The sequence below is a fragment of the Arvicola amphibius genome, chromosome 6 (assembly GCF_903992535.2).
Source record: "Arvicola amphibius chromosome 6, mArvAmp1.2, whole genome shotgun sequence".
Lineage (NCBI taxonomy): Eukaryota > Metazoa > Chordata > Mammalia > Rodentia > Cricetidae > Arvicola > Arvicola amphibius.
The window spans coordinates 56,906,130-56,920,738 of record NC_052052.2 but is presented as its reverse complement, the minus strand read 5'-3'; the positions used below and the strand labels follow the sequence as shown (position 1 = coordinate 56,920,738).

General features: G+C 40.5%; 1 protein-coding gene and 1 non-coding gene across 2 annotated transcripts; both read right to left on the bottom strand.

Moving 5' to 3' along the window:
* Positions 1-2,891: 2,891 nt before the first annotated feature.
* LOC119818141 lies at positions 2,892-3,031 on the bottom strand. Its single transcript, XR_005286050.1, has one exon. It is a non-coding gene; the product is annotated as a small nucleolar RNA SNORA1 (small nucleolar RNA).
* Positions 3,032-7,284: 4,253 nt separating this feature from the next.
* On the bottom strand, positions 7,285-7,614 carry LOC119817267 (vesicle-associated membrane protein 3-like). Its single transcript, XM_038334434.1, has one exon. It carries the CDS (start codon positions 7,612-7,614, stop codon positions 7,285-7,287), a length of 330 nt encoding a protein of 109 aa, XP_038190362.1.
* Positions 7,615-14,609: the final 6,995 nt, after the last annotated feature.

Below are 14,609 nucleotides of genomic sequence, written 5' to 3'. Positions count from 1 at the left end.
ATTGTAGGCCAGGAGAGTTCATTGAGTTCATGATTAGAACCATAGCATCATGCAAAGAAGATGGCATTCATTCTGTAGCCCTTCCTTGTCTTTCTCTCTTCTGGTTCTTACATCTCTTTTCCTTCTCTTCTACAAAACGGCATGAATTCATAATTGTTGCTCTACTTTGAGTTTATCCCCTCTGCCCTTTCTACTTTGAGATTCAAAACAAAACCAAACAAACAGAAACATCAACAACTTGATGTTGTTTAATTTATATAAAACTTGCTTGATTTATAGCCAGGTGGTGGTAGCACACGCACTTGGGAGGCAGAGGCAAGAGGATCTCTATGAATTCAAGGACAGCCTGGTCTACAAAGTAAATTCGAGCCAGGAAGAGTGAGACCCTTTCTTAACAAGCAAAGAAACAAACACCAAACAAAGTAAATAAACAAAATGGCAGAAACAAAAACTCCAATTCATTATTTTTTCAAAGTTTAGAAATTTTCCTAATAAGACACTTAGAAAATAAATACTATTCTTAAATTTTAAGATGTATAGAAATTGTTATTTCTTCAAATATCTCTCTTAAGTATCTCCTTGTTTTTCTAAAAAAATTATTCTAAAGAACAATTTGGATCAAAACATTTTTAAAAGATAGTATGCAGGATTCTAATAAATCCATACTTAGTTATCATTATTATTAACATATGTTTTTATTTGAATGTACAATGTATTCAACAGGGTCACAGTGTTTGGACAGTTGGTCCTCGGATGGTAGCATCATTTTGATAGGCTGTAGAAAATTTGGGAGGTGGGGCTAAACTAGAAAAAGTAGATTCATGCAATAGAGATGGGCTTTGAAGCACTTCTTATCCCATCTGTGCTTCCAGATCCATAAGCACTTATGCACTCCTGCTGCTTCCGCTTCTATGTTGTCTCTGCAGTGAGGGATTATGGACAAAGGGAAATCCTTCCTTCCTTAAATCGGTTCTTGTTATCTAGTGGTCATAGGAAAAAGAAAAGCAGCTAATATAGGAAATTTGTACTAACAGTAGGGTTTTATATCCATGTGGTTTGTAAGCTTTGGGAACTATTTTACAGGTTTGCAGAGGGAATGTAGAAAAATTTGGAACAACAGGCTAGAGAAGTACTAGAAGGTAATTGGTAAATCTGATGGTGTTTTGGAAGATATAATATAGATAAAAATGCAGTAATGAAGACTGTTTGGAGAGGTACAAAAACTCTATCATGAACCGGGACAGAGGCCCTTAACTCTGTATTCTGTTAAAGACTCTGGCTGTATTCCACCCAATTCCTGAAAATCCACACGAGGCTTTACTAAAAGATGGTAGACTAATTTGTTTGATGGAGGGACTTTCAAGGCATCATAGCATTTAAGATGTGGTATTATTATTGTTTAATGCATTTAGTGAAGTTTGTAGAAAGATCCAGAACAGGAAAGGAGTAGAAAGATATGAAACTGTTCAGTCTGTTGAGGAGAGGAGTATGAATATAGTAAAATTATGGACAGAGTGCTAAAACAGGTATGGACAAAGTCTCTGTAATTTCTGAGATTGGCACCATTCGACAGAAACTAGGACTTTGCAATAACACAATAGGAAAACTTGCTTGTCGATAAGACCCTATCCATTTACCGTATTCCATGTGTAACAATGCAAATTCATTTGAGACGAAATGCCTGAGAAAACAAAGTTTCCAGAAAATCATGCCAAAGCAGGGCTACTTAAAGTGCTCTCATATACAAAAGTACACACACACACACACACACATACCTCACACTGAAGCTGTGGGTCAAGTGTGGTAGGCTTCAGCTCGACATGCCTACAGAACTTGTTGACATCATCATATTTTGCCAATTTTGCAAGTATTGAAGATACAAAGCTGAAGGATTATAAAGTTTTCAGCGATGTTCCAGAAAGCTTCAGAGGCCAGATAACACACAGCAGGGACACAAACCTGGCTTGAAACCCATGGCTGGGCTCTCTGTGAAATTCTGAAGGGGAAGTCCAAGTCAGAATGGGGTGCCCACGCTATAGGGATTGTTATAGTATGCTAAGTCCCTCAAAGCAATCTTCAGGTGCCAAGTGGAGTAGAGCTAGCCCAAGAAAGAGGCTGCCTTTGCTGCAGGCTATTGAGTTGGAAAGGGGTGGCTACCTAAGCCATATCCACAAAGGCCAGACGCATTTCAGCAGTATTTGATGTTTGTTCTGCTGAGGGTTTGTCTTGATTCAGTTCTATTTTTCTTTTTATGCTTTATTGCTTTTTTTTTATAATGGGAATGTTTCCTCTTCACCATAAAATACTGGAAGTTTATAATTTATATTTTGGCTTTATAGTAGCTCACAGCTAAGACTTACATGAAACACTTTGGACTTAGAACTTTAGAACACTATTGGAACTGTTAAGGACTTTGGGGACACAGAGAGATGGATTGAGAATTCACACTGCATTGTGAGAGGGACATAAACTTTTGTGAGGCCAGGGATAAATAGTGAGGGATAAAATGATGCATTTGGTGTCAGGCGTGAAGCTGTGATGGTTAGTTTTGATTATTATTCGACTAGATTAAGAAATACTTAGGTATTAGTGGGTCACTACTAGGATTTGTCTGTTGTGATGTTTCCGGAGGTTAACTGAGAGATGACCGGCTCTCAATGTAACCGGCATCCCATTGGCTTGAGTCTCAGACTAAATAAAAATTAGAAAAGGACAAAGCCAACTGAATCTCCACTCCCCCTTTTTATTTCTCTTAATTTTTGATATTATATATATCATTTCCTCCTCTTTTCTACCTTCAAGCCCTCCCACCTCCCATAAACCCCTCCTTACTCTCTTTTTTCCATTAATTGTTGGTATACACACACATATATTTACTTCTTTTTTTTTTCAAATGTTACAGGTCTCATTGTCACCACTGTGATATATCTACTGTGATGGAAACATGACCTGTGTCTCAATTTAGCCACACTATATTTACTTCTTTTGAGAATTCTCTGTTCATATCCCTGCTCCATTTTTGAATGGGTCATTTTTGACTACTGTTTGAGTTTTTTAATATTAGCGATATTATTGCTCTATCAGATGTGTGGCTGGAAAAGATTCTCTCCCATTCTGTGGGCTTCCTCATCACCCAGTTGTTTCTTTAGTTGTTCAGAAGCCTTTTAGTTCTATGAAGTTCCACTTGTCAGTGGATGGCCTTAATCCTTGGGCGAATAGAGTCCTATTAGTGTAGGATATTGCGTGTTTTCTTCTAGACTTTTCAGTGTCTAATGTTTCAGTCTTTGATCCATTTAGAGTTAGTTTTGTGCGAGGTGATAGATAAGTCTAATTTTATTCTTTTGCCTGTGGACATCTAATTTTTCTAGAACCATTTGTTGAAGATGTTTTCTTCTCGCCAGTGTATTTTGTTGATATCTTTGTAAGATATTAAATAGCTGAAGTTCCATGTACTCATGTTTGGATCTTTGATTTTATTATATGGGTCTGCATGTTTGTTTTTTGTGTGTCAGGACCATATTGTTTTTATTACTGTGGCTTTGCAATGTATTTTAGGACCTGGAGTGGTAATCTCGTCAGAAATTTTCTTTTTATTTCTCATTTATTTATTTATTTAGGGTAATTTGGGCTAGCCGGGTCTTTCATGATTCCATATGAACTTTAGGGTATTGGGATCTGTTTTCACCTGGCAAGGCCAGCAATATACTTTTATTGTCCCACTTCAAGGGTATTTCAACTCTCCAGCCCTGTGTCACAAGTTAGTTCTGAGGGGTATTAATCACGTCTCTTATACAATGCTTCACACTGGTCTGTTATGGTAATGATAGTATGCTGTTGAACCAACGTCTCTGGATTTATTGACGAAATGTTTATGTCTCAGAGAATAGGAACTGAGTTTAATAATAGTACACCAGTGGGCTTCTACATCAGTAAAATTCCTAAGTGCCTGGTGATGCAAAGTATCCTTTAAATTTTTTTAATTAAAAATTTAAATTTTATGTATATATGCATTTGTATTTCTCTCAGCATTCCTTCATGTAAACCTTTCCATGGTCAGGTCCATCCCAGCAAGTGCACTTTCTGCTACCAGTTTCTGTACTTGATTGCTTAAAAAAAAAGATTTATTTATTTATTATGTATACAGCCTTCTGTCTGCATATGTGCCTACAGACCAGAAGAGGGCACCAGATTTCATTATAGATGGTTGTGAGCCACCGTGTGGTTGCTGGGAATTGAACTCAGGACCTTTGGAAGAATAGTCAGTGCTCTTAACCTCTGAGCCATCTCTCCAGCCACGGATTGCTTTTCTATTGCTTTGAAACACTGATCAAAAACAGCTTGGGGAAGAAATGGTTTATTTGGCTTACTATTCCACATCATAATCCATTACTGAGGGTAGTCAGAGCAGGAACTCAAGCAGAAACTGGAAGCAGGAAGTGAAGCAGACACTATGGAGGAACCCTCCTTACTGGCTTGCTGTCCATAGCTTGCTCAGTTTGCTTTCATTCACAACCCAGAACCACATGGCCAAGGGTGACTCATCTCACAACGGACAGGACCACAACAGTCTCTAATCGAAAAACTGCCCCCCAAAATGTGTCCATAGGCGGACCCAATGGGGGCAGTTCTTCAGTTGAAGCTCCCTCTTCCCAAGTGACTATCGTGCATCAGTTGAGAAATACTGTCTATCCCAGCTAGCAAGTAACCATCTGAGATCTTTATCATGGTCTGGGATTTATCTGATTCACCAAACCGTAAGCTGGTTTTGTACAGAAGCGATTCATCATCAAATGGAAGTGGTATATGTGACAAGGGCTTAGCAGGACCTAAGAGCACAAGGAAGTTACACGAAGGAGTGATCCAAACACCCAGGGCTCCTACTTCTGTCACGGAGGTTTCTCTTGACCATCAAGTACCATTGACCTCAAGGAGTGTGCCTTGTGATTGGTGAGCTGAGGAAGAGAACATAGGGATTATTTATATACGGTTCTACATACTACACACGTACCATTCCACCAACTGCAACATTGCAGCCCTTTGGGGGGACATCCTTGAAAGACAGTCATGGAGTGAAATCTACACATTAGGTAAAACGTCAGGCAATATACTTGATTGGGCATTGTTCTTGGAAGGAAAAATGAAAAGATATGTGATTATATACTTACCCACGGGCTGTAGCCAATGATTTGGCTGATGGTCAGCGACTTGGAAGGAGCATGATTAGAAAATTGGTGAGAAAGACATGAAAGAAGGAGGTAGGTGTATGAACCTTTACAGATAGAAAGAGGCGGTGGAGATATTTGTGTCCCAACTAAATGCTCATCAGAGCTGACCTCAGCAGTACTTCAATAATCAAGTAGTCACGCTGACCTATTATATGGACAGTAGTCAACCTCTTTCTTCAGTCACCTTTTCCGTCGTCCAGTCAGCCCATGAACAAAATAACAAGATGGCAAAGATGCAGGCTATATATGGGATTAGCAACATGGATTTTTGATTACTAATATTCATCAGAGTACGAATGTTGATGATAAGTAACTATGTCACAGCAGAGACCGGCACTGAGCTCTGATATGGCATCATTCCCTGGAGTGAACAGTCAGTGACTTGGTGGCAGATTGACCACACTAGACCACATTCATAATAGAATAGGCAGAGCTCGGCCTTCACTAGGATAGATATTTATTCCAAGTATTTTTTTTTCATGCTAATGAACAACTTTATTTAGGTCGTCAGAGCGGGAAAGTTCCCAGCTAAATACACAGACAAGCAAGGTATTACTGTGTTAATGCAGGAGCCAATGAGTTACATGGGTCTGAGTATGGAGGAGACAGCACCAAGGTTGTGGGTCAGACCAGGACAGAGGCTCTAGGCTGATGCTGCTTTCCCATAGCGGGGCACGCTTTCAATAGTTATGTTGTTTCAGTAATGTCAGGGGAACAAATAAAAAACTGGAACCAGATTCTATTACGTCTTGACTGAAGCCGCTTTGCACACACAAATTACAGGGCATTCTAGTGGCACTGCCATAGGCAATGAAAGCCTGCTTCTTCCTCACTGCTTTCTTATGTTCATTCATGCCTGAACTCTCAACTCTGAACCATGCCTTGATGAAGTCTCAGACACACAACAAAAGTGTCTCGGGTGGCAACAGCTATGTCTTAAGAGCAACAGGCTTCTTTGCTTAGCTCTCCACTTGGAAGTGGCCAATACCTCACCTCAAGCATAATACAGAGAACCTGTTTAGGAAGTGGGTTATGAGTAAAAGCGGTAAACAGCATTCAAGGTCTGTGCAAACTGACGTGAGGCTGCGGAGCTGCTGCTCACACTGCGCTAGCGACCTCAGCCTCTAGTTCAGTCTGCAAACTGAGGGCTAAAGGTCTTATCTCTAGGTCTGACTTTAGCTTGCCTCTGTAGCTCGATGAAAGAAACCAAATCTGAAGGAGTAGCATTATCTCCAGCACAGGAAGGACCGAGAAAATGGTGAAAGCTCACACTTTTTTCTTGAAGGGCACCTTGAGTTGCATTTGGCACATTGTTTGAATTTGTCTATTAGGGACAGACTTATGGACATTTTATTTGTATTTAACTTTTGGCAAAAATACTTTGGTCATAGTTCTACAAAAACTTTTTAAAGGGTTATTTTTGATTCAGATACTCTGAGAAGCGATTCACAACAAGAACCGAAAAGTAAACATCTCACACCTAACATGAGAGCATCTTACATACAGCAGGAGGAGTCAGTAGTGCTTACAGAAAGGAGGGTCCTCTTAAGGAAAAGGAGCCAGTATGAAAATAAGGCACGCCCTGTTATTGTCACCGATTTGTACTAGGCAGTCGGTAGTGTTCTTCTCGGAAGGCACAAGTTGGGAATCTAGTCACCCAAAGGTTTGAAAATGTGGTTTTGAAGATGATGTCAGATGTGGGGACAACTGACTTGAATAGAATCCTCTTCCTGGAATCCACAGTAAGTCATCAGTGACAACATCCACCTAGACTCCGGCACTCTGGAACATCCGAAGTCCTCTTTCCTAGTCGGTGCATAACTCTGTGAAGGCACTGTGCAAAATGTGGGCAGGGCAGCTCACACCCCCATTTGGGGCGTATATTAAAACAAAGGCACATTTCCTAGGCACTGAACTATATGTAAACTAACAAAACCGATCATTTGGACAATAAAACAGTAGGTAACCTCAATAACATAGCAGGTTCTAAGTAGAAAGTCTTGAAAACACTCCTGAACAGTAGGCTTCGGTTTCACCAGGTTCTTCATTAAGAGACACATCACACAATAATGATGATGACAACAATCACCAGGACACTGATCCCTATCGCCCACATCTTGAAGTTCTTCCGCCAGTACTTTCTCTTCAGCTTCACAGCACTTGATTTAAGCTGAGAAGCCTGCAGTGCATCTGCACGATCATCTATCTCCGAGAGCTTCTGATCTCTTTCTAACGCCTTGTCCATGTTGACTCTCATGATATCAACCACCTCATCTACTTGATTCTGTGTCTGCTGGAGTCTGCAGTTACTGCCAGAGGCAGCACTTGAACTTCCTGAAGGCCACAGTGGTAGCGGAGGCGGCAACTGGCCGAGGGTCGGAGGACTCATGCGACCAGTGGTGGAATTGGGTGGGGCTGCCTATTCCCAGTATTGATTCGCCTTTCTTGCACGTAATACTTCTTTCAATACTATTGCCAAGGTGGTGCCTTACCCACCATCATAGTACTATAGCAATATTGCTTCTGATCAAGGAATTCAGTTCACAGCTAAAGAAGTGTGGTAGTTACTTGTGCTCATGGAATTCACTAGTTTTTACCATATTCTCCACCATCTTGAAGCAGCTGGCTTGATAGAATGGTCAATGTCCTTTTGAAGAAACAGACACGGCATTGATTAGGTGGCAGTAGTTTGGAAGACTTGGGCAAAATTATCCAGGAGTATATATGTATGTGTGTAATTAGCATTTAATATAGAGTATTTGTCCCTTGGTGCTCAGGATTCACAGGTCCAGTAATAAAAGAGGGGAAGTGGCAACTTACCATTGTCCTCTCATCCTCTAGCAATAGTTTTGCTTCCAGATTATGTAAATTTGTCATACATTATCTTGCTTTCCAAAGGGAGATATCTTCTACCAGGAGGTGCAACAATCAGCCTATTGAACTAGAATCTGATTTACCCCTGGTCCTTTGGGCTTCTCATTTCTTTGAATCAATAGGCTAAGATGTCAACAGGGGCGATTGATTCAGGGTACCAGTGGGAATTTGGACCACTATTCCACTGTGGAGATCAAAGAGAACATGCACGCAATGTAGGAGACAACTTGGGCAGTTTTTTTTTTTTTTTTTTTTTAAACACACCTTCTTCTTAAGCTAAGAACAGGGTAACTACAACTCAATCTGGATAAGATAACGAATGGTCTAGAACCTTCAGCAATGAAGGTGTGGGTCACCTTTTCAGATTCAAGGCCTGCTGAGGTGCTTGGTGAGGGTGGAGGAAACACAGAAAGGGTATTAGAAGGGCAGTCATAATGACCACGTGACAAGTTGAAGAAACAAAGATTGTAATTAGAAGTGTTTCTTTCTTGTTTTGTTGAGAATATGTTTGTGCCTATATACATATACCAAGTGCATATGTGCCAATCACTGTAACAACTCAGTTAATATCAGTATTTTAAGTTGTGAAATCTGTACTATCTGACTTAAATTAGGAGATACTAAAAGAGTAAACATTCTTCAGGAAACTTTGCCATCTAGTCTGTGAAATAATTAGTCTGTTTTCAGCTGTCTGTGGAATAGTTATCTCAAGTTCGGTAGACTTACAACCTGGCTACTTTATTTAGAAATTCAGCAGGACATAAAGGATGTGCTTTGGCTGTTAAGTTGACAAGGAATGGACTTATGTTCGGAGGTCTTGATCAACTTGACTGAATTAAGAGGTATTAAGGTCTCATAAAACATATCTGTGAGTCTTTGGGGAATATTTCCAGAGACTTTTTGGTGGGATAGTAACTGGGAGGGAAATACCTACCTTCAAGGTTGGTGGTAACCTCCAATGGGTGGTGCAGATAAGGAAAAAGTACTGAGTATGTGTTGGCTTTAATTCTTTCTGAGCAGGAGCATCTGCTGCTACTATTATGGTCCTTCACTGACAATAAGCTTCAACTGTTTTAGTCTTAAAATAGGAACTCAATACTGGTGACTCTCCAGAGACCACTCAGGCTTTCAGTGCTGAACTGGGACTGCTGAGATATCTAGATCTTTGGGCTGAACAGCACAGAGTCCTCTGCTTCCTGAGTTTGAGCATTCATATGACAAATTGTTGAATTACCCTGAGCCTATCGTGTAAGGTAACCTAAAGATCCCTTTTAATGATACAGTTACATACATTACAGTAGCTCTGCTTCTCTAGAGACCCCCACCTAATACAATAATTTCATTGGCATTGTAAATTTTTAAGAAGTTAATTAACTAGTGCTGATACATAATTATTAACTAAAGCCCACATTTTGTTGGAATTTACTTAGGTTATACATTATATCTCCTTTTTGTTCTGGATGTCATTTAGGGTACCATAATGTATTTAGTTGCCATATTTTAGTTTCTTCTTGGTAGTAACAGTTTCTCTGGCTTCTTTTGTTTTCGATAAGCTTAACAGTTCAGGTGTATTGGCAGGCATTCTAAGGAATGCTTATCTGTTATTAGGCTGGTGTTTTTCTCATGGGGCTTAGAGCAACTTGGAGAACGACCACAGAGGTGAAGTGTCATTGCTGTGATCTCAAATCAAGGGCACATACTATCAGGATGATTTATCACTGCTGATGTTGACCTTGGCCATTTGTCTGGGCTAGTGTTTACCAGGTTTCTCCATGATAAATCTACTGGTTTTCCCCCTCCCTTCTCTATTGACTGGCAGAAGGTTTCTGTGAGAGTTCATATTTGAGGAATGAAGATTTATGTACCTCCTTCTCAGAGGAGTACTTATATAAATTATCTGAAACTTTCCCGAGTGAGAGATTTTTTAAACTTCATTTATTTATCCATTAATTTACATGAATTTGTAATTGTGGATATTTGTTTAATCTTTTGGGTTATAATACAAATATTTTATTTTTTTTCAAGTTGTTTCAAATATGTCTACTGGAAGCTTTTTAGTTGGCTCCTGTGTTTCTTCAGCAAAGATCAGTCAATGTGAGTCTTTGTCTACTTATTTTTAAGCTCTGCTTTATTGCATCTACATGCCTGTTTTTATCCTGTTCCTAGTAATCAGTTTGATGTAGTGACAAAGGTAACAGATGGTATATGTGAGAGATTTTTCAATTCCCAGAGATCACAAAATACAAATAATATGTGCTTGTAAACTCTGTACCGATCATGCAAAAGAGTAGTAAAGGATATTAAAAATACCTACATAGAATGATCCCCACTTCCCCACTGTATGTACAGGATAAAGCTGGATGGAAGTCATTAGGCATTGTGATAGATGGAATATTTATCTCTAAATTTGCTCTTGCCTGCTCTCAAGAAAATATGTGAAACTTGTCTATCATTAACTTTCAGCCATGTCTACTATGTGTACTTAGGAGCAAATACTTTTTTCATAATCTAAAGGAACATGACATTTTATACTTAAAATACAGGCAATGGGGACTTGAGAGATTGCTCAGTGGTTAAGAGCTCTTTGCTGTTCTTGAAGAGAACCCAGGATCTCCTCCAGCATCCACTGGGGGCTTACAACAGTCTGTAACTTACTTCCGGGGTTTCTGGCATGTTCTTCTGATCCACACGGGCATCAGGCACATCTCTCTCTCTCTCTCTCCCTCTCTCTCTCTCTGTCTTTCTCTGTCTCTCTCTCTCTGTCTCTCTCTGTCTCTCTGTCTCTCTCTCTCTGTCTCTGTCTCTCTCTGTCTCTGTCTCTCTCTGTCTCTGTCTCTGTCTCTCTCTCACACACACAGAGAGAGAGAGCACATATTAAAAAGTATGTATCAGAACATCTCAATATAGGTCATTTCCTGTAATATTTCGCAGAGTTTCAGGCAATGAACAGCTTATCTCTTCTGCCTTCTGTCTTCCCAAGGTCATTTGTACATCAAAATGCCAGGAGGGAAAGAGCTTTTGCACAGGTGGTTCTGGTAGTATCTCCCTCTCCCTCATTCCTGATACACTTTCTGCTTTCTTTATAAATTTCTTTCCTCTATTTAATTTCTAGTTTTCTTGGCTGAGTGTCTGTTTGCCTACTTAGAGATAAAATATAATCTTTATCAAGTTCACAAGGTAGCTGTTGAATTTAGCTATTGAAATCTTTGCTATATCTGAACTTGAAAATATTTAAATGTCTGTGTTCAAGTTTGCATGTAGTGAGCACACATGAGTACCATCTCCTAGGTTCTAGGAAATATCTCCATGTCTGTATTCAAGTGTGTGTGTAGGTGTGCACACATGTGTATGTATGAGTACCATCTTCTAGGTTCTAGGAAATATTTGATACTTGACTTCCTAGATTTAATAAGCTGGTCAAAAAGGCCATTTTTAAAACAAATAAAAGGCCAGGGCTGATGGGGCATATATGTTATTCTAGCTTCTTGGGAGCCTGAGGTAGGAGGATTACAAGTTCAAGGCCTGCCTGGAACATAAAGAGGGTTCATGATTAGTCTTGGCAGCTTAACAAAATTGTCTTAAAAATAACGAGATATAGTTCAGTGGCAGAGATCTAGTTGAGCATGCGTAAGACCCTTGGTTCAGTCCTCAATACCACAAACCAACACACTAAATAAGCAAGCTAACAAATAAGCCAAAGAAGCTAACAAGTTACAAATCTCAGTCCAATCCTCTGTGTAGACAATAGCATAATCATAGTTTTGGAATATAATATTGGCTGAACAAGCATCTGCAAAGCCTAGGACATATAGGAAGTACTACAACTAAATTAACAGACAGTATATAATAGTTGTTTATTCAAGATTACTGAAGAAAAGAAAACCCCCAAAGCATGGTGTTATCCATTTGGAAGAGTAAAAGATTCTACAGAAGAAAGTACCTTTACATGCATTTGCTGAGTGTTTCAACAGAAGGAGCTGTGGCCTCCTTGTGCTCTATAGGCTTGTCACCTTCCCCAAGGCTTGGCTTCCTGGTAGAACCTCAGACACCATGTCTAGTGTTAGATCTCATTCTGGGGCTTAGGATAAAGAGACACTAGAAACCAAATCTTTGGGCAAGTTGAGGTAGTCAAAATATCAGAAGAATTTAGAGATATTTTAAAAGAAGAAATATAAATATTCAATAAGTACTCTGAAGTACTCACTGTCTTCAGTCCCCAGTGAAATAATAATCAAAATTACACAAAATGTTGTGTGACCCCAGTTAGAATGAGTATTATCAGAACATAAAAGCAGGTGAGGATATGGATAAAAAAACAATTCTTACATTTTATGGATGGAAATATCAGTCAATAGGCACATTTTGGAAAGAAGTAGGTAGAGTCCTCATGAACTAGAAGTAGACTTAACTTGTGATCAAGTTGGCCCACTCCTGTTCAAAGGAAATGATGGCAGAACTCAACAGACAAGCACATAAGTCATTTTTGTGGTGCTGATGTGACCCATATGGCTTCCTGTCAATAGTTAAACAGATAAAGGAGGAATGGAGTATTATGCAGCCATTAGAAGAATGAGAACTTGCCATCCAAAGTAAAATGGATGGAAATGGATAATGTCATGCTAAACAAAGCAAGAAAGGCAAAAAACCCAAAACCAAATCAAACCAAAACAACAACAAAACAAACTAAAACCAAAACCAAAGCAAAAGCAGGGTGCCATTAGGATGGAGTAGGTAAACACACACACACACACACACACACACACACACACTCCTGGGGCAGATTGGTCTGGGCAGGAAGAAGAAACCACAAACTGCTAGTTGGTCACCATTATGGTAAGCAAATATATTTGTGGGTTATGGGAGAGAGAGAGGCAGAATGGTTCACGTCATGGGAGAGAGACAGATCTGATGAGGCAAAAATGGTGAGCAACAACAGTCTGATACAGGCGGCCTGCTTGTCACGTAGCCATGGTAACATCTGGACTAGGGCTACTGCCAAGGACCATGTCGGGTCCACCATCCTACTATAGCCAGGGTTTGTGTTGTTCTCTAAGGCCTGTGTTGCTACCAAAGGCCACAAGGATGCCTGAGTTCTGGGCTACCATCTCCTGCCAAGATGGGGTCCAAGTGATGATCCATTACTGGAGCCATGAAGATCTCAGTGGCCTACTCTGCCACCCTGGGCCATGGTGACAACTGGGCCCAAGCTGCTGCTGTTGGCCATACCTGGGTCTGTGGTCCTACTGCTACTGGGGTCTGTGTTAATGTCCGTTGCCCATGTTACCACAGAGGCCCTTGTAAGCCATATGTTGAATCACCTATTGAACCATGTGCTGAAGTTCAAAGGCAATGTTGAGCTGACCTGGCCACTCACTGTCCAAAGGAAAGCCAGCTTCCTCACTAGAGAGATGACCCCATCCTTTGCAGGCCCTGGAATAGTGGACCCCACGACCCCAGCACAGGAAAATCGGAGAAATCCCCCTTACCCCTGTCACTTGGGAAATCTGGCCCCATCCTCACCATGGGTATGGGAGGCTGGCTCTGCCTCTCACCTGAGCTGGGCAGCCCAGACTGACTGACTCATCTACCACCCACGCACACATCCAGGGCTTTGAATTGGCAAACCCCAACATCTACCCCATCTATGACCTGCTAGAGTGCATAGATTGACGGGTCTTGCAGAACTAAAGCCCACAGGATCTTCTTGACTGGGGGAACAGCAGGCTATCTGAGAGGAGTTTCAGTGAGGGTCCAGTATTGATCGTGATACCTTGAACCTGATCAACAACTCGTTACACAACGACCACTCGCAGGTGAACCAGGCTAGGGAAGGGTAAACTGCACGCTACACAGCTGCTCCCAGTGCCACTGAGGCAAGGGAAGAGGTGGCGGAGAAGTGGGAAATAAAGAGGAGCAGAGTGGGCTTTCTTTGCTTGTTTGCTTCTGTTTTTAATTAATATTCTTATTTATATTTTTATGTTTATCATTTTAAGCTTTTCTTTGCAAGGGGACACTACAAGGGTAGAGGGTATATAGGAAAGGACTGGGAAATGAGTAGGAATGGGGTACATGCTATGAAATTCCCAAAGAATCGATTAAAAAAATCAAGTTTAAAACCAAACCAAAGCAACAAACAAAAAATATCCCAAACAAACACAAACAAACCAAGAAGTATTGTATTTTCTTTCCAGTGTGGAAACATGAGATCAAACCCAGCAAGGACTAGATATGGAAGGAGACGAGTTGTTTCTGAGAACTGGCTGAGAGGAGAAAGGGTTGAGGCTAGAAGGGCAGGTGGGTACATGCATGTGAACCATGAATGTTGTATACATGTAAAAAATACCAGTGGGTTCCACTAATTTGCACAAGTAGTATTTATATCATTGACGGAAATAATCGTGAGACTTTCTTGGTGTTCCCATACCCAGTGAAAAAGACGAACAGTAATTATAGCTAGTATGGCCCGACAAGAGCCAAGATCACCTGTGGGTAACTTGACATGAGCAAGGT